At 40.1% G+C, this 25,137-nt stretch overlaps 1 protein-coding gene across 1 annotated transcript; it reads left to right on the top strand.

Moving 5' to 3' along the window:
* Positions 1–447: 447 nt before the first annotated feature.
* Positions 448–15,502, top strand: dnajc10 (DnaJ (Hsp40) homolog, subfamily C, member 10). Its single transcript, XM_062431605.1, has 24 exons — positions 448–660; positions 793–955; positions 1,066–1,116; positions 2,825–2,907; positions 3,055–3,186; positions 3,955–4,048; positions 4,158–4,235; positions 4,447–4,490; positions 6,578–6,643; positions 6,906–6,971; positions 7,055–7,144; positions 7,281–7,391; positions 7,464–7,578; positions 7,980–8,107; positions 9,882–9,998; positions 10,099–10,200; positions 10,762–10,822; positions 10,992–11,086; positions 12,965–13,098; positions 13,880–13,933; positions 14,048–14,195; positions 14,401–14,523; positions 14,927–15,034; positions 15,109–15,502. The coding sequence occupies exons 1-24, from the start codon at positions 448–450 to the stop codon at positions 15,118–15,120; spliced, it is 2,388 nt and encodes a 795-aa protein (XP_062287589.1). The 3' UTR covers positions 15,121–15,502.
* The last annotated feature ends 9,635 nt before the right edge of the window (positions 15,503–25,137 follow it).

Raw genomic sequence — 25,137 nt, 5'->3', positions numbered from 1 at the left:
GTATCTGGACATAACATGAGAATGACATAACACAGGAAGTTATATATTTACAGTGAACCTGAGCCAACATGTATGTACGAGTATCAGGAGATATGAAACCAAAATACAGTCAGTGGCATATCAGGAGGGAGTATTAGGACGTAGTAGGCAGCCCCTCCCATACCACAAGCCAATAAACCAGTGCCACATAAGCATGGAGACACACAGAGAACAAAGTGGAACCCAGAGCAACTAATGCAATTAGGAAAAGGGTTGTAAAATGTTTTGCTGTTTGTTATCTTCTGTCTTCCATCTATCTATCTATCTATCTGGCTGCAGGGTTAGGTGGACTACTAGCTGGTAGCAGTGACCTACACAACAAGAATAGAATAACGTTTTTCCTGTGTCTTCCAGTTGCTGCTCCTCTGGAAGTAGCTGGTTACTGCGGCTGGAATGGGAGGACTGGGGATGGGTGACAAGTTTGCCCTAGGGGTCCGGCGGCCTCGTCCCATCCATCTTGCGCTGCCACTTCTGCTCCTCCTCGTCATCACGCTGGTGGCGGTTGGGGCGGAGAGCCAAGACTACTACGACCTGCTGCGAGTCAGCAGGGAGGCCACGACCAGAGAGATACGACAGGCCTTCAAGAAGCTAGCACTCACCATGCACCCTGACAAAAACCCTGTGAGTCACACACATTACAGACTGTAACAAAACCCTCAATGTACCCTGGAATATGATACTACCCCTGATAGCCTGCTAACCTCTCTGTCAGCCTTTACAGAACCCTAACTCTGATTAAAAACTGTGTTTCAGGGAGACTCCTCGGCCCATGACAAGTTCGTGCAGGTGAATCGTGCCTATGAGGTTCTGAAGGATGAAGACCTCAGGAAGAAATACGATAAATATGGAGAGAAGGGACTGGACGAGCAGCAGGGAGGACGCTACGAGAGCTGGAACTACTACCGCTACGACTTCGGTGAGTCTCCATGGTAACCAAGCACACCTGTTAGTTGTCAGAAAGCTTTGTTCTTACAACTTTGTGTATTGAAAACAGTATCTTGAATTGAACTCTGTCTTTCTGTCCAGGTATCTATGACGATGATTTGGAGGTCATTACGTTGGACAGTGGAGACTTCGGTGAGAACCTGGTCTTCATCTTTACAAGTCCCCAAAAGCGTTTTATGTACTATCATTGCTCTGGAGCCTGTAATTCTAGTACTACTTCCTTACTACCATGTCATTTACTAGTTAATTACACCTCATTGAAACAGCAGCAGGTGTTCATACATGATGCACCATCACAGAGATCTGTGGTTTGATTCTCTGGGTGTTCTTGTTGTTCTGGACCAACAGTCCACAACTTACAGAAGATATTCACACATAAGAAGCTGCAACCAGAGGATTTTAGCTTTTTTTCTTCTTAAAAATGACTCGAAACAATTAATCGATTATTAAAATAGTTGGCAGTTAATTTTCTGTCAATTGACTAATCGATTAATGGGCTTATTCTTGCAACTCTAATGCCGACTTTTAGTCCCTGGCATGTGTCAAGCTCCAAAAACACTGGATCCTACATTTCCCATAATGTAACTCAATAGTGTTTTTTTTTTTTTTTTTAAACAGCCCCACTCCCTCCTAAATGCTCACCTCTTTCAAACCCCACACTTCCAGTTTATAACACATGCTTTTTGTTAGGATGAGATAGTCGGTACAGTGTTACAGCAGCAAAGTGGATAATAAAAATAGAAAGAGCATCATAAAAACCAACAAACAATAAATATTAAGGAAAAAAATCTATATAAACAATAGGAGACAATAGGAAATACTGTATATTTGAAACATTTGAATAAATAGTTAAACATTTGAAGTCTAAGCTAACATTTAAAAAAAAATCTGATGATGTCATCAGTGTTATTTTTTCAAACTGTGGAAAGTTCAGGTGATGTTATATATTTTCACTGTTAAAGCAGGACTTCTTGTGACAAGTAAACTGAACCTCTTGTAAACTTGCTGGGGTGTCTCTTCCACACCTTAAACACATCACCTTTAAAAAAAACAACATAAAAAACTTTATTAGTATAGCACCTTCACATGAAAAGAAGATAAAGCAATGTTAAAAAAGAACAAAAAAGAAAGATGAAAAAGTTCAAATACTACTGTAATATAAGATGGAAAATAAAAATATTACATAGTAAAAGTAGCTAAAAAATAGAATAAACATACCATAACATGGCCAAAAATCTGTTTATGTCGTTTTAAAGGGGCCCTTTGTCTTGTGAACAAACATTATGTTAACATAAATTGTTTCTGACCAAACTTATAGTGTACCCCTGAAATCTGACAAACAAATTCATTTCCTTCCTCATAGAACATTTGCAATGCAGATTTTTTGCTGAATCCTGCTTTGTTTACATCCTGTTTACTCGCCAGCACACTTCTTTGTCACTGCCTCTGCCTGCACATTGCTGCATTTCGTGGCACATTACATGCATGCACACACACAAGACAAAAAACAATTTCATAGGGTACCTTTAAGTTTATATACAGGTGTTCAATTCAACAGAACATAAAGCAACACAAAAACCAGTCCCTGCATAACCAGCCATTTATTATATCTTTATATATAACTTTCACAACCATTTCTGCATTCCCTTTTAAACTTTCCCTACCACTCTTCCACACATTATATTTACCTCTCTGGCTCTATCACTGAGGTTTTAATGGCTGTGAGGTGACAGCAGAGGCAATAAAAACACGAGAGCTATGTGTGACATGGGAGACATGACAGGTAGATGGGTAAACAGGCGGTGACTGGTGTGTGTGTGTATGTGTGTGTGTGTTTCAGAATCAGCAGTGAATTCTGGAGAAATCTGGTTCATCAACTTCTATTTCCCACGATGCTCACACTGTCACCAGCTCGCTCCAACGGTAACATGACACCAAAATACACACTCACTTGCAAATTAAACACACACTAAATACACCAAACACAGAACATCCGCCTGAGATGCTTTAAGCTCATTTTCAGTTCACCAAATAAAACAATATCTGTCTACGTCTCTGTGTGTCTCTCAGTGGAGGGACTTTGCAAAGGAGATGGATGGAGTGATGAGGATTGGAGCGGTGAACTGTGGCGACAACAACCATCTGTGCAGGAGTAAAGGCATCAACAGCTACCCCAGTCTGTTCATTTTCAGAGCAGGACAGGTTTGTGTCGTGTGTGTTATTCTAATGAACTGATGTGATTGAACAGTGGACCACTGCAGTACAGAGAACTGCACTGGAAATGGTCAGTGAAGGTAGAAGACTGAAAGTTTTATCCAGCATGTGTGTTGTGTCAGCGCCATTTGAAAGCAGTCCACATCTTGCTGAGTTTACACATAGTTATAACATCCTGGACCGCCATTTCCAGTTTGAAAAGTGGTCCGTCCCCTTCTGCTACATAGCTAAGATGACTGTTTGACTGTTTTGAGTGCACCATCTGGGTACTCATGTCAGTGTGAACACGCTCATGCACTCAAAATATTAAGAGTAAGTGCAGAGAGATATTTGAAACACAGCATAGGTTAAATGATGATGTCATCATGTCAACCTGCCTTGTAAAGTGATTTGAATTTGAATGGATAACTGATAATGTTGAAGGTTTTTTTTTAACACAACAAGCCAACTTGATTTGGATTGAAATATCAATATTTATTATATGACGTGAAACTTAGTTTAGACACAAAACTGCTACACTGACAATGAATTCAGCAGAAAGAGAGACTGATGAGTTTGTATCGAATAAATAGATAAATCTCATTGAGCTGAATTCTGATAATTCTGCTATCATCAGAGGCATTTCCTTTGGTTATTGTTCCCAGATGGATCAGATTCAACTTAATCCCCTCATGCTGCTTTCAGTGCTTCTTGTACATTTCAGTTTCAGAACCATTGATGTACCTCATGATGACTCATGACTTTGTTCTTCTGCAGAAACCAGAGAAGTTTAATGGGGAACGTTCTAAAGACAACCTGGTCCGCTTCTCCATGCAGTTCATCACAACAACCATCACTCAGCTCTGGCAAGGTAACCCTGAAATGTTCATAGTGTTACAGTTTACAACTAACCTGGTTACTATAAATGGCACTTCAGTCTGATTATGAGACTAGCTGATATCAATCTATGTGGTTGCTAGGTAACGTGTTCAGCGAGATAGAGACTGCGTTTTCGACAGGCCAGGGCTGGCTGATCACCTTCTGCTCTGACACTGGAGGTAACACACACACACACACACACACACACACACACACACACAGACACACACACACACACACACACACACACACACACACACACACACACACACACACACACACACACACACACACCTATATATGATGCCTAAAAGTGTTGTCTTATTTGCATACATGGTCTTGTCTAGCTTGTTCTGTAGCATTAATGGTTGGACTTTGTATTTCTCTCAGATTGCCTGGAGCCAAGAACAAGACAAAAGCTGGCTGGAATGTTGGTGAGAAGACACGTCATATTATCACACAGCTATTTCTAGCTGAGTCGGGCCTCCTCCATTTAACTCTAGATGTCCTCTGCTATTAAAAGAAGAAATGACTACTCAGCTTTCGTAACTGAAAATGATCTGAGATGCTATTTTACACAGCAAGTGTAATATATTTAATGAGTGAGGAGAGACTGTCTTGTAGAGAAGTGGTTTCTAAGTGTTTTGGCTTGTGACCAATCAAAACAAAGCAGTGTCTTTTAGCTCTTCGTCAGTTAAACCAAGAGTATTTTTTTCTTTTGCTATATTTGAATAATTTTACCTGAAGAAAAAGTTTATTCCATTTGAAGAATTTAGATATTGACCAGCATGTGTAGCTCTGTATTGATCTACTTTATCAACACACCTGCAATTTGGTCTGAGCAATTAATTGAAGTATTTTCTGTGCGGCTGGCTTTATTTCAGAAGCTGAGGGTTTTTTTTCCACCTGCAGTTTTAAGCCATGTAATTGTGTGTGTCCAGTCAATTTCATGTAGAAAAAACCCCCAATTCAAATGTCAGAGAAACTACAGCTGGAGGCAGGTGCAGATGAAAAAGAGCTGCTATAGAAAAACGTTGCTCTGGAGGGCACTTTGGCTTCAGTGGGGCAGAGAGATGAGTGTTTGTCACCAAATAAATGCTACAGCTCTTTGAGAATGAGTTCTGGAGCTGAATATATGGACTGGAGTTATCTACACCTTAGTCCTGGACAGTGTTATTCATATAACAATTATTTAAATTAGATTAACGATATAACAATGATTATTATCATAATAGTCAGAAGAGATGTGAAATAGAGCATATTTTACTTGAGTTTGCTTTTTTAACAACAGATTATTTAACATAAACATTACTCTTCTACTCTTCGTCTTTATGATTTTGTTCAGTATTCAGTGTATTAGACATTACCAAGATAAGTATGGCAAATAATCACAATGTCGATTGTTGACTGTTTGTCTAAAATAGAACATGCAAGCTCAAAAAATAGATTTTTTTTAACTTAAATTTTATTTACTTTTTATACACATTTTCATAGAATTTAATTTCCCTTTACAGCTGTATATAGTCTTTATACATATATTCAATTGTTAAGCAAGAAGGAAGAAAGGGGAAAAAAAGAAAAGGCAAACCAAACCAAAGGGCATACGTATCCACTCTGACATGTAACATATATATATACATACATACATGTGCATACATACATGCAAACACATAGTCACTCATACATGTAAAGCAAACCCATCAATGAGAAAAAGAAAAAACAAACTGTCCTCTCCGAGGTATAATAGCTGAGACAAAGATACAGGTGCAATATTTTCTCTTGCGAGAGATGGCACAGAAAATGTTAGTAGGTAAAACTTAAGCAAGCGGACCATGAACCTCATTGTAAATGGTAATTGGCCTGTACTTATATAGCGCCTTTCTAGTCTTTTCGACCACTCAAAGCGCTTTACAATACATTTCATTCACCCCATTCACACACATTCATACACTGATGGCAGGAGCTACCACGCAGGGTGCCAACCTGCACATCAGGGGAAGCTAATCATTCATACACATTCATACACCGTTGGCACAGCAACGGGAGCAATTTGGGGTTAAGTGTCTTGCCCAAGGACACATCGACATGTGGACTGGAGGAGCCGGGAATTGAACCGCCAATCTTCCAATTGGTGGACGACCGCTCTACCTCCTGAGCCACAGCCTTAATAAGGTTGTGACAGGACTCCATCGTTTAGTAAAAGTGGATTTTTTGAGCCTTAATGAGGATGTAATTTGCTCCATCTGATGAGGATCCCATACTTTTTGAATCCATATATTATAAAAAAACAGATTTGACTAAATTTAATCGTGTATTTCTGTATTTTAAAGAAAAAGCTTTTCATATTGTTTTCGCTCATTATAAATCATCTTACCTTGTTTCGATTTGTATGGTACATTATGACATTATTAAACATCTAAATCACCACTATCCGGTTCTCTGTTGAACATGTCATAGCTGTGTTAGTGTTTATACAATAAAATAAATGATCCTATCCTATTGTGTGTGTGTGTTTGTGTAGGATGGTCTAGTGAAGGTGGGATGGATGGACTGCACCTCACAGGAACAACTCTGCGAGAGTTTCCAGGTAAGGCTCTGCACTATTGCAACACTACTGCAGTAGTACTGACACTGCTACTGCAACATATTTTCATATTACTCCTCATGTAAATAACCTGAAAAACTGAATAGACTCCCAGGATCCTTTGCAGCCAGTTGCTTTTATGTGGAAGATAAGAGAATCATCTGCATATTGGCGGATACTCGGTTTTGTTTCTGACCACAGATTAGATTTATTTTCACTAGTAATGCTTCTGGTATTAATGTTTAATCATTCTTCCATGTTTCAGGTAACCAGTGGGGCCACTGCTTTGTTCCCACCTGGAAGTTCTCTGGATCAACATGGCAGTGTTCTGGTAGGGCGCACAGTATATTGTAGCTGTTTATAGTAATATTGTGTATCATACTGCAGCACTGACTCAGTGTTCATGTATTCCAGTGGCTGAATACTCTGGACAGCAGAGAGATTTACAATCAGGTCATCAGTCATTTGCCTGATCTGGAGCTGCTGACCAAGGAGAACTTCGAGGTTCACACATTACACAATTATATACGCAATCTACAGAACACACACTCAAACATGCCCTAGAGCTTTTAAATTCAGATGTGCATTACTGCTGCTCAAATATACATCTAGTTAAATATATGTAACTTCTTCTTTCCAGAGTAAGCTGGCCCGTCACCGCTGGTTGGTCAGTTTTACATTTGGAGACAGAAGCCCCGCCTCCAAGGAGTACAAGAAGCTACTTGCCTTCCTCCGAAACGACCACATACAGGTACCTGTCTGTCTGCCTGTCCCTCCGTCTCACTGCCTGCCTGTATATCTCACTGACTGTCTTTCTCTCCAGGTCGGCAGGGTTGACTGTACAGCAGACTCTGAGTTGTGTCAGTCTATCTACATTCACAAACCCTGCGTTGCTGTCTTTAAAGGATTAGGAATCCACGACTTTGAGATCCACCATGGTCAGTGCTACAACTGAACAAGACTTTACTATTTTATCTACCGTGCACCGTTGTAGTCATGTCAGCAGCATATATATCTAGGTCTGTTGCTCAGACACTTTGGTCCAGACTGAAATATCTCAACGCCAGATGGATTGCTAAGATAAACATGATACCTGCTTATCATTAGCTTGTTAGCATTACTATCATGAGCATGTTTCCATACCAGCATTATCTATTCTTTCTTCAGCAAACCTAATGACCTGCAGTACTACCACTACCAAAAAAAAATCGTGGTCTGTCAGTTTATTGGTTTGATGATGAGAAATTGTTCTGCTGTTGATATGTATAAAGTGTGTCCCTAATCCTTAATACAACTCCCAACCCTAATCCTAACCCCTAACCCTTGTGTCTGTTTTTAGGTAAGGATGTATCATACGACATTGTGGGTTTTGCAAGGGACAGTGTTCGTGCTCATGTGACGACTCTGAGGCCGGACAACTTCCCCTCAGATAGAAAGGAGCCCTGGTTGGTGGACTTCTTCGCCCCGGTGTGTAACTAGATGCTTTAATCAGACAATTTATGATACATACACACATGAAGGGGCGGCTGTGGCTCAGGAGGTAGAGCGGTCGTCCACCAATTACAAGATTTGCGGTTCGATTTCCAGCTCCTCCAGTCCACATGTCCATGTGTCCTTGGGCAAGATACTTAACCCCAGATTGCTCCCGTTGCTGCACCAACGGTGTATGAATGTGTTTATGAACGGTTAGTCTCCTCCTGATGAGCAGGTTGGCATCCTGCATGGTTGCTCCTGTCTGTCAGTGTGTGAATGCTTGTGAATGGATAAATGTGACATGTAGTGTAAAAGTGCTTTGAGTGTTCAAAAAGACTAGATAAGTACAGTCTATGTACCATTTATCATGTATATATCTGTTTTAGCCTGATATGATAGTTCAGCCATTACTTAATGATGATATCTTGTTCTCTTAATCTAGTCAGACTGTCCTGTAGTATTTGGAAATCAGTGTGACCATTCTCCTGCACAGAACGTTACTTTCACTATGAAAACATTTGAGCGAAGTCTATGTGAAAAAAACTCATAGATTTGAGAGTTTTTTTCCTAGCAAATCTATCGATCATGTTCCCCTAATGACCCCAATGTGCCTTCGAAGAAAATAGAGAAGAAGAGAAATTAACGGTGCATCTGTGTGTATGTGTGTGTATTTTAGCCTTTATATATATCCATTGCAGATAGAGTAGGCCTGTATATAATTATTATAATATATGATTATTTATACAGTTTAAACACGTAGCCAACAAATCTTTTGCAGCAACTTTACCACTCTGCCACTATCATGGCAGATGAGGAAGAAAAAGACAGGGAGGGACAGGGCAGCAGACCTGACAAAAAGAAGAGGGTCCATGTCCCCCAGAAGTTTTTGATGAAATATCAATAACAGTGGCCATGGTTCCGACCCTCTAAAGTCCCATATCATGCATTTTACACAGTGTGCAATTATGATGGACATAAGCCACCAGGGAGCTGCAGGTAATATATAAATTAGCCCCGGTGATGTGTGCTTATGTGCTGTAAGCCAATTTAATTATAACATTCTTGAAAATAAAAACACCTATTGCAATATACAAAATAAATTATTACCATTTTAATTAAATAACTATTGAAATAGTTCAATGCAGTTAACTTGTGGCTGTCAGCACAGCTAAGGCACTGTGTGCAAAGCAATGGAGTTGCAAAAGTCTGCGAAAAAAGCCGCATGACACAAGTGGTACTCAAAATATTTTGCCAAGGTTGGCAGGTCTGTGACAGTTAGCCCAATGTGTCTTGGACTTGTGGTCTTCACTAGCAGTGAAGAACAGGAACAGGAAATAATGTGTCATACAGCACACCCTCCTGATATATAAACAGATGGGAATGCGTGGTCAGTACATGTAAGGTTGATTTAACCTCAGATAGTTTTATACGTCAAGGTTTGATGACCCAGCCTATCTGAATCCTGTTTACCTTCAGGGCTGGTGATGGTGTTACACCTACAATACAAACAGTGACAGGTAGAGGCAGACACAAATGAACTACTTTGTTGCACACAGGTACAGTGAAAAGGGGAGAAAATAGCCACCTAATGTGAGCTGAGTATGTAAATTACATGTTTAACATTAAACACAGTGACAGGCAAGAGAAGGGGGGGTCATTGTCCTATTAATCGCAGGTATAGCAAAGATATGTCCATGTGGTGAAAATAAATGTAGTGACATCACCTTGTTAGATACTGATTTTATAAATATGTGATTCTTGTGTGCAGTGGTGTCCTCCATGTCGAGCCTTACTTCCTGAACTGAGGAAGGCTTCCATCCAGTTGGCGGGGCAGATGAAGTTTGGTACTCTGGACTGTACCATCCACCACAACCTGTGCTCTATGGTTAGCAATATATATGGACCATACCATTGATTATTATCTGGAGACATGTTGACACAACAGACAGGTTGATAACTTTCTTCTCTCTCACTCTGTGTCTCAGTATAATATCCAGGCGTATCCCACCACAGTTCTCTTCAACGGTTCCTCTGTTCATGAATACGAAGGACAACATTCAGCTGATGGCATCCTGGAGTTCATACAAGTACTATATGCTAATACTACATAATACTCATGACTAATATTGATTTTTCATTTTTCTTCTGATTCTCAGTTTAAAAACTTGAAAAGGAAAGTCAAAGTTCATGTTAAATGGGACATATTCTGTACATTTCAATCCTTGTTCTCGTTCCTTACTCAAAATATCAACTTCTTAAATCCATCCATACATGTTTGAGCCAGAATCAGATCTAAAATATGAATGTGGACGATGCAAACAACATATGAAAAGTTCTTAGCAACCACCTTAGCAACAAAACCATCATCTGCAATGTAAAAAAAACAGTGTAAAGAGCAGGTTTTGGCTGGCTTTTCACCTGCAGGGAGCATTTCTACTTACATTAACCTCAAGTTTTGGAACTATATTTAGCCATATCTGACATCACATCAGTATATAAATAACAGAACATTTAAAAAAAGGTAATATGTCCCCTTTTAAATTGTGCCATGAGCAACCTTACTGGGAAACAAACATGAACACAGTTTCAACAAACAATAGTCGTCATCAACCACACTGGACTGAAAGAGCTTCTTTGTGTCTTTGTAGGATCTGGTCAGTCCATCTATGGTCGTCCTGGATCCTACTAGCTTCGCTGAGAGAGTTAAAGGTAAAACTGGTTCTGAAAACACTAACAGATAGACCAGGGTCCAGTGGCACAAACACAGATAGTTAAATTCATCGAATTGCACAAAACCAAAATCTCCTCAAACTATATAACAACTGAGCAACCTCTCCTCTCCTCTTTTTTTTCTTCTTTTCTTCTCTTGTGGCTGCAGGTCGCGATGAAGGGAAGATATGGGCAGTTGATTTCTACGCTCCGTGGTGTGGTCCCTGTCAAGCTCTAATGCCAGAGTGGAGACGCATGGCCAGGGTACATTAACACACAATATGAACACACACACACACACACACACACACTGAAACAGCCTGGACTGTACAACAGACTTGGAATAAAGAGTAAACCTCAGCATGTAGGTGTAGGGACAACCAGCACCGAGTAGACTAACTGTCTGACTTTTACAGTCTACTGCAACATAAACTTAGTGTCAACTGAACCACACAACATTCTGCAGAGGAATGAACACACACTGAAGCTAAACTCAGGAAAATACATCATATGACAGATTCAGAAAACCCTACAGTACACTGACATTTATCAAAACCAAACCAAGTTATAAAAATCACCAGAGCCGATCAGAGAAGAGAAACACAGCACACAGGACTGACCTTCATATCTTAATGATATACGGTTGTTTGTCTTTACGGATTACTGCAGTAGTGGAATATGGGTATTTGCTGTGTACCAACACTACCTCAGCACAATACAACTGATGGTCTCAAATGCATTCCACCAATTCACTTTTGACAGGGAACATCTGTTCATTGAAAACCATTTCAGATGACAACATGCTAAAGCTAGTTAAGACATTGCTAGATTTGAATCAGCATTGTAGTACATAGTCAGTGCCTTAAACTTCCAGGGTGCCAACCAAAACAAATAGTTTTTCAAGGCTATCTTGAATTTGAACATTTTGCAACTGGTTGTTCCAAAAGTAAGAACTGAATTAGGAAAGAAAGCTTTTAGGTTTCCGGCACCTGATGCTTGGAACAATCTTCAATGTGAACTTTTATCTTCAAAACCTCGTACCCTTGATCGAATTTAAAGATTAGGTGAAAACTCTGGAGTCCAGGCCGTCTGTATGCAAGTGTTTTATATAAGTATGTATTTTTTTAATGCTGTAACTGTGTTGCTGCTATTTTGGCCAGGTATCCCTTGTAAGAGATCCGTGATCTCTTTAACCTGGTTAAATAAAGGCTAAATAAAAAATAAAAAATCAAAGCATTGTGACCAAGTTATGTACTGAACAGACATAAAACTTGTCAGTTCTCTCTGATGAACAGACTATGTAATGGAGACACTGTTTCTAAATTGACATTTATTGTTAATTATTGGTTGACATATACAGATCAGTGACAAATAAGGGTTGGCAAGATGGACAATTCAAAAATATGTTAAAAATATTTTTAAAAGCAGCATCAGGTTTGTTAAAATGTACATTTAGTATTTTTGTTGGTTTTATATAATTTGAAATGACATTTGCACCATTTTTTTTTAACCAAAAGTAAGACTGAATGCTCCTGAAAATGTCAAATGGTGTAACCACAAAAGGATGATACAAATTATATATTTTATCACCTACAGTGTATTTAAGTGGACTTATACTAATAATGACTTCATTTAAAACATTTAAATGTTTCCTGATCTCCATGATTCCCCAGATTAAATATAATATTTAGAACAATTGTATTCCATTACTTTTATTTAATATAAAAGTTATAATGTAAGATCATGCCAAACTAGTTGATATGGTGTTTTATTGAGAATTTACTGTTTTTAAGCAAGTTGAATTATTTGATACAAAGTTTTTATGGTTACACCACTTAGACATTTTTGCCATAATCCTCTAATATATTCTCTCAAAATGGATTAAAAGCAGAAATTTGATGCTGGGTCCACAAAAAAAGAATGTGTGCAAGTTATTCATAGGTTTATTTTCACATTTTAACCCTTTAAATTTGACTATGTGGACCCTGTGGACACAAAAAAAAACCTTTGGCCCATACACTGATATTTCTGCAATAATCTTAATGTTCGTTTGGCTCTTGTCTATATAGTGAATGATGATGCTTCTGCTAGTGATTAACAGAGTGTAACCTGTCAATCCTATATGTCTCTCTCACCATGCAGCTGCTGTCAGGTCAGATCATGGTTGGTTCGGTCGACTGTCAGCGGTATCAGATGTTCTGCCAAAGTCAGAATGTGAGGGCGTACCCTGAAGTCCGCCTGTACACTGGCAACACCAGGCAGAAAGATCTTTACACGTATGTACCACACTGTAAAATACAAAGGAGCACTGTCAGATAAGAAGATAGAAAAGATGGTAATCAGTTTCATCTCTGCTAACCCAGCACAGCAAGGCCTTAGCAAAGCACAAGACAGGAAGCACAGGAATACTGCTTGCCTAGCCTCCATCATAAGAGAAAAAATCCACCTTAAAACAACTCCTAATTTACACTTTGAAATCTATCTTGTTTATTGATCAAGTGTAGAAATAGAAATGTTTAAAGGAGACGTAAAGTTTTTAGCAGCAGCTCGAGCTATTTGTTGACTAATAACCTTCAGGTGCAGTATATAAACAGTCAGGTTTGACTTCTCAACTAAACCCAGCTGACTACAGGATGGATTGATGAATAGCTTATTAGCTAACAAGATACAACATGTAAATCATACAGGTTTGGAAGTATTGGTATCAGTTTCTCGGTTTTCAGCCTTTGTTCTTAGAGAGATGAAACTGATATCCACCTTCTCCTCTGACTGTGGATAAGATGGAGAGATTTTCAAAAATGTTTGAAGGTTTAGAGACCGTAGTGAACGACTTTATGATTTTGAAGGGTCTATCTTCAGTGCTGATTAGCTGTGGCGTTCCTCAGGGTTCCATGTTAGGTCCTGTTCTCTTTGCATTGCTTGCTCCTGTTGGGCCCCATCTTTCTTGAATTGGAGCGTTAGTACTTATTTTAAATATTAACATCAGACTATTAACTATTAATCCTTTTGATTCAGCTTATTAATCATGTTTTCCTATTGGTCTGTCTGTCTCTTCAGGAGTTACAGTGGTTGGCACAGAGATGCCCATTCACTGAGAGCATGGGCACTGAGGTGAGACACAAACTGCCATTCTGTCTTTCCTTCTTTCTTTCTTTGTGTTTCTGTATTTTCATCAGTGATTGGATTAATGTGGAGTCCTACAGATGAAATATCTTTTGTGTGCAGCTCTCTACCCAAGGCGTCAGTGGACCTGACCCCAGACTCTTTTAGGTCTCTGGTTCTGTCAGGTCAGGATCACTGGGTTCTGGATTTTTACGCCCCCTGGTGTGGACCCTGTCAACACTTTGCCCCAGAGTTTGAGGTCCTGGCCCGGGTGAGACACCTTTTCCTTTTACTGCTACTACTAACATATCTTTTTATCCAGTAGCCTTTGTTCTTTGACAGTCCAGGAGAGACAACTGACAAACTAAGCCAGACTCTTCCAGTTGTTACAGGATGTGACATGAAACATAAACTGACATGTTGTCAAAGGAGAGTTTCTCTTTGCTTGAAAGGGATTTTCTTTGTGTGACTGACAGATTCTTAAAGGGGAGGTTCGGGCAGGGAAGGTGGACTGTCAGGCTCATCATCAGGCCTGTCAATCAGCTGGAATCAATGCATACCCAACCGTCAGATTCTACCCGTACCTGGGAACAAGAAGGGTGAGGACACACACACACACACACACACACACACACACACACACACACACACACACACACACACACACACACACACACACACACACACACACACACACACACACACACACACACACACACATACTTTGGTCAAGTACTATTCCACTGTTTAGCCTGTTTTAATAGCATGTGTGAAGCTGTGGTGACAACAGGAACAGAGGGGTTAAAATGCCTACCATGAACCACAACTCGCCGGTCTGAATCTTGCCAGAGACCTTTGTTGCATCTCTGTCTCCCTTGATCTTTGTCTACTTAATAAAGACAGCAATGTGCCCTAAAATGATTTAAAAATCAGTGAAAGATGGATTGTACACTGGTCCGTGGTGGAAAAACATTTCTAATTCTATGACGTGTGTGTTGACAGCATGCACACAGCGGGGAACAAATCAATAGCCGGGATGCTAACGTGATCGCTGACACCATCAGACAGCGCCTACAACAGTTGACGCCACAGCCACACAACAAACTGAAGGTAAGTAGCTCCCCTCAAATTCAAAGGATAATCAGCTGGTGAAATACAGTCTGACGTCCATCTTTTCCCTGCAGGATGAGCTCTGATGGTTCGGGGTAGAAGCGTAAAGAGAAACAAGCTCATCTGGACTAATGGGATGGACAGAAATGGATTTGATTGGTCCAGCACAATGCTCAGACAATAAACACTCCTTGACAAGATCATAGCTGGAACACTACTACAGACTGGACAGTGTTACCCGCTGTGCTGAATGTACTGAATACTTTTTGCCTTGTTTTTATTTGTTTTTATTTTGTCTCCATTGTTTGTATTTACTCTATGAAGTAAAACTGTGAGACACTGTATACTGAAAGTTACTGACTGACAGACACACATACACACACACACACACACATACACTCGGAGCCAGATGTTGACAGTGTTGTATTTTATTGTTCATGTCGAAACTGTTAGACCTTCAGAATAAAACTGTGTGTTTCTGTTAAAATATTTCAGTTTCGTCACTTTTACTGCATTTTTAATTCCACTTTTATTATGAAACCTAACTATTTTGATAATTGATTGTTTCATTTTGATTATTTTTAAAGCAAAAATGACCACTTTTAGCACTTCCAGCCTTCGAATTTGAAGATATGCAGTAATTAATTGACAAAATACTTGATAGGTTAATCAATTGCAAAAATAATCATCAGTTGTAGCTTTAAAGTCATGTAAAGTTACATCTGGAATTCATCCATCTGTCATTTGTTGTAAACACACATTCCCTTCAGAAACCCTGTGTAATTATTGATTAGTTATTGTCATCAATAAAATGTTGTTTATGATGACATAGTGTTTAATAACCAAGAAAAGTTATGTTGTATGTCTATAATGTTGCCAAGAACAAGTAGATGTCATTTAAAAATGTGTAACTAGATTATTGAACTGTTCTGTTGAAAAACTACAACAGACACATTTATTTAAAGTATTTTTATGTCTTAAAACATGTCAGGAAGGGACCTTCAACTTTTTCCAAACTATTTCCTATTTGACCAGCAGGTGTCACTGCTTACTCAGTTTATCCTCTGGTAGAGAATTCTGCAGGGGACTAGATCTATATGATCACAGTAGGCAGGACGATTGTAAGGGCCTGTGACTTGACAGGGGCCCTAAATATATTAAAACATAAGCTAATGTTTTTTTAATGAACTTATCATACTTAAAATATTCTATTAATGTCTTTTATTCACAAGTACTCTTAATCAGTGTTGCCATGTAACTAGTTCCATGTAATGGCATTACATAAAAAATTTAAGTGTAATCTGTTACAATTACTGATGAAAATGTTGATTAAAAAGGAGGTTACATTTTTCAATATTTAATTAAGTCACTGAATACATATATTGTTGTTTTTAATTCTTTGAAATCAATATATTTTTATATTTAGTAAATAACTCATGACGTGGGCTTATTTGGAGCACACATGAGCTTAAATGGAGTCACAGTACCAATTAAACCCACTTTATTCATCAAATATCTTTATTTTATATTCTAAAATCTACATGAACTAATGAATACATTTTCAAATGAGAGATAAATGTTGTTTTATAAGAAATGATCTCTCTTATAAATCATGTCAGTATCCATGAAAAACAGCTGAGCTTAGATTTTGCTGCTTAGTGGGAACATTTACCCCAACAGCTGAAACATTGGTTAGAAAATTAGAAAAGTCATCAAATGTAATAAGTTTTTAAAAATTACTTTTAAATAGACTGGCTGGTAACACATTACATTATCAAAGTAACCTTTCCAACACTGCTCTTAATGTTATTAAATTATCGCCTTATTTTTCTTGTTTCTGGCAAAAAATGAACCATCCAAAGCCTCTGTATTGCCCAAATACCCCCCTCTATTTACATGACTTATATACCCCCCTATATTTACATGATGGTTCAGTCCTGTCCTCAAATAAGGTGCAAACTTACAGGAGTGCAGCATGAGCAAAGTGTCCCAACAGCTTCATGAAATACACCAAGGTTCCAAAAAACAAACAGAAAAGAAAGACGTCAGAGGAATTAAAGGGTTTTGTATGAAAATGTGGGTCTCGTCCATGAGCAGTGGAAAAGAACCTGTTAGCTAAGTTTAGTCCACAGTGAAACAGCCGTTTGCTTCCTAAACAATAGTTACTGCTAATTATATAGAAGCTAGTCCTGAAGGAGGTGCGGGCTGGTGTCGAGGAAGAACGGACCAGTAGAATGGTCGGCATGCAGCAGCAAGGAGCATGGACAAGGAGGGGACGGGTGCACTGGACAGGAAGCTGTCCTGGAGAGAGATCTGGTATGCAGAACCCGAGCGTATCAAGTTCATGGTCCAAGCGCTGTATGATGTCCTGCCTATCCCAGCTAATCTCCACCTCTGGGGTAAGAGTGACTCTCCAACATGTCCTCTGTGCCTCAGGAAAGGTTCCCTCGAACACTTCCTGAGCAGCTGCCCAATAGCCCTGGGGGATGGTCGATACCGTTGGCTGCATGACCAGGTCTTGAAGACAGTTGCCCTCCCCAAGGCCGTGGTCAGCAACAATAACAACTAGCCACAACGTGGTAAGAGGAACATCGCCTTTGTCAGGGCTGGAGAGGAGCCGCAGTCAAAGCCCAAACCTGCAGCTAACCTTCTCACCTCTGCCTCCGACTGGGATCTGCGAGTTGACTTGGGAAGGCAACTCAAGTTCCCAGACCACATAACAACAACTTTCTTGAGGCCAGATATAGTGCTGTCATCAGTCTCTACGAGGCAGGTGCTCCTTATAGAGCTGACAGCTCCCTGGGAGGACCGTATCGAGGAGGCAAATGAGAGGAAGCGGTCGAAGTACCAGGAGCTGGTGGAGCAATGCCAACGGGTAGGCTGGAAAGCACGCTGCGAGCCCATTGAAGGGGGGTGTAGAGGCTTTGCTGGCCACTCATTGTGCAAGGTCTTTACACTACTTGGCATCAAAGGGGCTGCAAAAAGGAACGCCATCAAGTCCACCATGGAGGGCGCAGAAAGAGCCTCCAGATGGCTGTGGATCAGGAGGAGTGATCAGTGGGCCAACGCTTCTGGGACACAAGCCAGGGTCTGATCAGCCCTGGCTGGGTCGCCTGAGGGAGGGTGCATGATGTTGAAAGACCCGAAACACCCGATGATCTCAGGTACAACACTGAGTTTGTGTCCCAGAGCGCATCCTAGGATTTATCTTTCATTAAGAACATTCTCAGTGTTTGCATTTCACTCCTCTTTTATATGACATGTAATCAGTGCAGGTGAACTTTTAGCAAGCTATTCATACTAAATCATTTGTCCTTAACCCTGGTGCCAGGACCAACAGATGCATCTTCAGGCTCAGCAGACCTGTCCCCCCATAATAATGAACCAGCCACTCTGCAATCTGAAGCAGCATTGTGTTGAATGACATGTCACTTAACATTACAGAAAGGGGTCTGTGGGAATTCATTTTTATTATTATTATGATAAAAAGAAGAATGATTAAATACTTTTCAATGATAAGAATTGGATGTATACTTAGTTAGTATGTCTTAGTTCAAAAAACTGCTGCTGATTTTATTATTTTGTTCATTATGTCATTCTATAGATATCATTATTTAAGAATTTTAACATTAAGATTACATTTAGACTTTAAAAGCTGGCCTTCAGCACATTACTTACAGAGGGAATCGGTCTTGCATTAAGTAGTGAATTCCACTGTATGCAAAATGTAACATGCATGTCTGCACAGTGTTATATTTTCACAGATAAATAACAGTAACTGTTGGACAGTTACTATCGGACTACAGAAGAGTTGCAAGCCTTCACAGGTAGAGGTGTGGTTACAGCAATTGTGCATGGTTAGTGTGGCCTGTGTGTGGTGGTGGGGTCCAATGTGATATCTTTTCATTGGGCCCAAAATCCCCGGCGGTGCCCCTGAAAATAAGTAATAAATGCAAATAGCAATGTGATAATTCAGAAGAACATGAAAAAGTAAACAAGAGATGCTATCTATATTCTTGCGTGCTTGGACTGGTTTGTAACTACCTTTAAATGAGCTCAGGAACATCTCCATCACAGTAACACGGTAAATGTAATTAGTATTAGTGGTGTAATGTTGTGGGTAATGCAGCTTTGTACTGGTTTGTAATGTTTGTGTGTTTCCAGTTGAACCAGCAGGTGTCACTGTTGCTCCTCTCTTCAATCATCCCTCTGGGGAAAAAAGTTAGCAGGAAACAGGAAGTACTTGAACAGTCTTAGTTACACTGCAGGTGATTAACAGTCAGAATGCAGCTCTGAGCACAGTGATGAGAACATTCACAGTAACTGTGTATCACGACTGCTGCTCCACTAACCACCTTGTAAGAAATAGCTCATGTAGTCTGTTGATTGTTGGAAGGAGTTCAGTAATGGACAGAGCTTAAAGATATAGCACACCGGGTCTGTACTGGAATTCTGATGGGAAAAAATATATATACAGGAACAATGCCAAAAGTCCAAGACGAAACGGTTCAGTTCTTTATATTCTGTATGTGTAGTCAGCAATAATATCATTCTCATCTTTGAACACTGCACTCAAAGCATAACTGTGATCTAGTAGAGTATCCTACACACGCTTTGAAGGAAATGTGACAGGCAGGTTGTGTCTTATAAAATGTATAATTGTGATCTCACAAATGTCATCTGTGCCTGGAAAGATAGCATGTTAACCTGTGGCAAAACCAGCACTTAAATCTAATATTTCTAAACAGCTTATCTGACATATGTTCAAACAAAGAAGAACAGAGTGTAAACCTTTAAACAACACAACAGTTTTTTTTAACCCTCCTGTTGTCCTCGAGTCAAGGAAGGAAGGGAGGAAGAAGGAAGGAAAGGAGGGAGGGAGGAAGGAAGGAAAGAAGGAAGTAAGAAGGAAGGAAAGGAGGGAAGGAAGGAAGGAAGGGAGGAAAGGAGGAAAGGAAATAAGGAAGGGAGGAAGGAGGGAGGGAGGAAAGAAGGAAGGAGGGAGGGAGGAAGGACAGACGGAAGGAAGGAAGGGAGGAAGGAAAGGAAGGAAGGAGGAGGGAAGGAAGGAAGGTAGGAGGGAGGGAGGAAAGAAGGAAGAGAGGAAAGAAGGAAGGGAAGAAAGGAAGGACGGAGGAAATAAGGAAGGAAGGTAGGAGGGAGGAAGGACAGACGGAAGGAAGGAAGGGAGGAAGGAAAGGAAGGAGGAGGGAAGGAAAGAAGGAGGGAGGGAGGAAGGAAAGAAGGAAGAGAGGAAAGAAGGAACAGTCAACACAGACGGGGTCAATTTGACCCGGGAGGACGACAGGAGGGTTAAACCCACATAAATCATGTCTTCAGATGAAGTACCAACAGAAATACAAGGACTACCTTCATAACTATTTGCATAGTGTTGTGTGAATACATGCTCTTTAATTTGGGCTTGATATGGAAATTACCCTTACTTAGAATTCAAGACTCAAATGAAGACCATAAGAGGCAGTGCTGTAACATCACAGTGCCACCACCACGTAATGCAGTGTCAAGAGGTCATGGTCATTTCATTTTGGTGAGATCAGGTTGACGCACATTTCAACACCCCAGGTTGCCAGATGTGAAACAATGTCACGCAAACACATCATTCTGCAGCTGGAAGCAAACAAACTGGATCAGCTGAGATAGATTCCATCTGATCTAAAAAAAAAACTGTGAGCTTTGAGTCTGGGGAGTAGGGGACTTTAAAACAACTAACTAGACTAAGTCTAAGACTAGACTAAAAGTCTACTACCATGTTAGCAGCTCTGAGAGGCTGTACTTGGACACAGTGGTGCAGTGGTCTCCAACCCTGCTCCTGGAGAGCTACTGCCTTGCATGTTTTAGGTATCTCCCCACTCTAACACAACTGATTCTAATAATGAACTCGTTGTCAAACACCTTGACGAGCTTCAGCTGCTTGATAACCAGATAATAATTGTATGCTTATCTGTACCAAATTCTATAGCAATCCATCCAATAGTCATAAAAACATTTCACTAAATACAAAAAATATCAACCTGATGGTAGTGCTAGATAGAAAGTCCAGGTGATCATCAAAGTTTTATCTCCTAGACACCATGAAAATCTGTACAAACATTCATGATAATCTGTCCAGTAGTTGTTGAGGTATTTCAGTCTGGACCAAAGTGGTGGACCTATGTAAACCTAAAAGCTTAATAAAATGATTCAAAACAGAAGACTAAGTCATAATTAACCTCTGTTATACAATTGTTTAGTCAGGAGAAAACCATGTACCTACTGGATTAAACTGTTAAATATTTTGAACTCTGTAGTTCAGATTTTATGAGTTTAACGTGCAGAATCTGCAGAAAGACTTGAAGCTAAATCCATCCATCAGACAATCTTAGGAGAGTGGAAATGCTCAAGTAAAAGACCAGCACTTAGAAATGTTCTCAAGGTACTTTCCACCTCTTGAGTATTATTACCAGGACATTTCTGAATACCGCTCCCTCTCTCCCTCTTTCTCACTCTCTCTCTGTTTTGTGGGCAGTTGGAGGTCACCATTGACGCAGCACTGCTCCATAAACCACTGGAACCACTTACTGTGTGTGCGTTCTATTGTTTCATGATGTGAAATGGAGCAGCAAGTTGGACAAACACTCACTGAGGTATTGTGGGAACCAACCTGGCAGTACTGTGTGTGTGTGTGTGTGTGTGTGTGTGTGTGTGTGTGTGTGTGTTGATGATGATGTCAGATTACTGTGTTGGATTGTTGGAGCTTTGGCTGTGCGTGTTTTAAGCTGGAGAGCAGTGCTTCCTGTGACGCTGTACTCTGATCCACAGATGTAAAGTTTACCTCTGCTAATCACAATGATAAACTCGTAAAAGCTTCTAACACACTGGGTTTGTACATTTTAACCATTTCATTTCAGCAATAAATGAGAGCAGTAGGAATAAAAAAAAAAGTGTTTTTGTTTTTCTGTGAACACTGTCACATGTCAAGTACTCTTGTTTTCAAATGCAGGGGTATGGGCCAATAATTTAATCATATTTTAATACATTTTTTGTCTTCAGTGCCGTCTCTTACAATATTTTTGTGGAGCTTTCAGCCGATAAAACCTTCATCACAAATATTTTCAAAGATGAAAAACTTCTAAAACTTCATCCACTGAGGTTTGAAAAAAGCTTGCACCTAGGTTTGAATTGTTTTGTCAGTCTAAATTATTTTTGTTTTCCTTGCAAAAAATAAATACAACAAAGACAAAAATAAAAACAAAAAGGAAATTAAGTCTAATATTTGTTGTTTATGTGCTTTTTTTAAAGACATGCATCATTTTGATTGTTAGTTTTTAAATAATAATAATAATAATAATGCATTTTATTTAAAGGCACCTTTCAAAGCACTCAAGGACACCTTAAAAGGCACATAAAACACAACAACAGTACATCAAACAATATAAATCAGGTAACATTTAGTGCAAAGGTAAAGAATAAATATGAATGTGACTATAAAGTGCATCAGTACAATAAATAAACAAGAACGTGATGCATAGTTAGTGTGAGACAGAGTATGCCACTCTGAATAGGTGCGTTTTCAGGCGGAATTTAAAGGTGGAGACAGAGTCAGAAGTGCAAATGTCTGGTGGGAGAGAGTTCCAAAGGCAGGGGGCAGATCGGCTGAAAGCTCTTGACCCCATGATGGTAGTTAAGTTGTCAGATGGAGCAGAAAGCTGGTTGGCAGAGGAGGATCGGAGAGTTCGGGAAGGTGTGTAGATGTGAATCAGTTCCGACAGATATGATGGTGCCAGGTTGTGAAGGATCTTGTAAGTGAGGAGTAGAATCTTAAAGTCAATGCGGGATTTGATAGGGAGCCAATGAAGTTGCTGCAGGACAGGAGTGATGTGTTCAATAGAGGGGGTTCTGGTTATGATACGAGCGGCTGCGTTCTGTACCAGCTGGAGTTTGTGAAGAGATTTCCGCGGAAGACCAAAGAGGAGAGAGTTACAGTAGTCCAGACGAGATGTGATCAGGGTGTTTACCAGGATAGCGGTGCAGGTTGGTGAAAGTGAGGGACGGAGACGATTAATATTACGTAGATGGAAGTATGCAGTCCGAGTAACGTTATTGATGTGGGCTTCAAAAGATAATGTGCTGTCCAGGATGACACCCAGGCTCTTTACCTGAGGGGATGTAGGAACAGTGGAATTGTCGATGGACATGGAGAAAGTGTTGAGTGTTGCTAGGGTTGATCTGGTACCAATGAGGAGGACCTCAGTTTTTTCGCCGTTGAGTTTAAGGAAGTTGAGTGAGAGCCATGATTTAATTTCCAGTAAGCAGTCCGATAGGGCGATGGGTGGCAGAGTGGAAGAAGGCTTAGTGGAAAGATAGTTGGGTATCATCAGCGTAACGGTGGAATTGAATGTCAAATTTCCTGAGAATGTGACAAAGAGGCAGAAGATAAATAATGAACAGGAGGGGGCCAAGGACAGAACCCTGGGGAACACCACTAGAGACTGGAGAGGAGCCGGATCTCAGGTTCTTGAATTGAACAAACTGTGTGCGGCCAGAGAGATATGATCTGAACCAGGCCAGAGGGATGTCAGTGATTCCAATGGAGGATAACCTGTCCAGGAGGATTTCATGGGAAACGGTGTCGAAAGCTGCGCTCAGGTCGAGGAGAACCACAATGGAGAGAAGTCCAGAGTCAGATGCCATCAGGAGGTCATTGGTAATTTTCACTAGGGCTGTCTCGGTGCTGTGGAGGGGACGGAAGCCAGACTGAAATTGTTCATAGAGATTATTGTCAGATATGTGTGTGTGGAGCTGGGCTGCAACAGTTCTTTCTAGTATTTTGGACAGAAATGGCAGGTTTGAGATGGGACGGAAGTTATTCAAATCATTCGGATCGGCGCCAGGTTTCTTGAGTGTTGGTGTTATTGCAGCAGTCTTTAGTGATGATGGGACAACACCAGAAGTCAGTGAGGAATGTATGATGTCAGTTATTAACGCGGACAGGGCAGGTAGGCAGATTTTTACCAGGTGGGTAGGTAGGGGGTCTAACTAGCAGGTAGATGGCTTGGATTTATGAATGACACCAGTTATTTCGGAGACAGTTGGCAGTATTAAGCTGGCGAGCAGAGAGCTGAAGGACGATGTAGGCCAAGAGTGCAGAGAGGATGCAGAGTTATTTGTAGCAGTCAGTGTCTGGTGAATATTTTCAATTTTGGCATTGAAGAAGGTCATGAAGGCATCACACTGTGTAACTGTGAGTACGTGAGGTGGTAGAGCATCAGGTGGTTTCAGAATATTGTTGAGAGTTGAGAATAAGGCTCTAGTGTTCCCATCAGCTGTCCTGATTAAGGTTGAGTAGTATGTGGTCTTGGCTGAAGAAAGAACATATTTGTATTGAAGTATGTGATTATAATACATTTCTTTGTGAACTTTTTTTGCAACATTTGACTATTGGACCTAACTATGACTAAACATCACTGACTATTTGACCAAACTATGGCTAAAACATCATTGACTACTGGACGAAACGATGACTAAAACATCACTGACTATTGGACCAAACTATGACTAAACCATCACTGAATATTGGACCAAACTATGACTAAACCATCACTGAATATTGGACCAAACTATGACTAAACCATCACTGAATATTGGACCAAACTATGACTAAACCATCACTGACTATTGGACCAAACTATGACTAAACCATCACTGACTATTGGACCAAACTATGACTAAAACATCACTGAATATTGGACCAAACTATGGCTAAAACCTCACTGACTACTGGACAAAACTATGACTATAACATCACTGACTATTGGATCAAACCAAGGCTAAAACATCACTGACTATTGGACCAGACCAAGGCTAAAACATCACTGACTATTGGACCAAACCGGGGCTCAAACATACTGACTATTGGATCAAACCAAAGCTAAAACATCACAGACTATTGGACCAAACTATGACTAAAACATCACTGAATATTGGACCAAACTATGGCTAAAACCTCAATGAATATTGGACCAAACTATGACTAAAACATCACTGACTATTGGACTAAACCAACGATAAAACATGACTGACTATTGGTTCAAACCATGACTAAA

This window comes from Scomber scombrus, chromosome 13, assembly GCF_963691925.1.
Source record: "Scomber scombrus chromosome 13, fScoSco1.1, whole genome shotgun sequence".
Taxonomy (NCBI): domain Eukaryota; kingdom Metazoa; phylum Chordata; class Actinopteri; order Scombriformes; family Scombridae; genus Scomber; species Scomber scombrus.
This window is presented reverse-complemented; position numbering and strand designations above follow the sequence as displayed.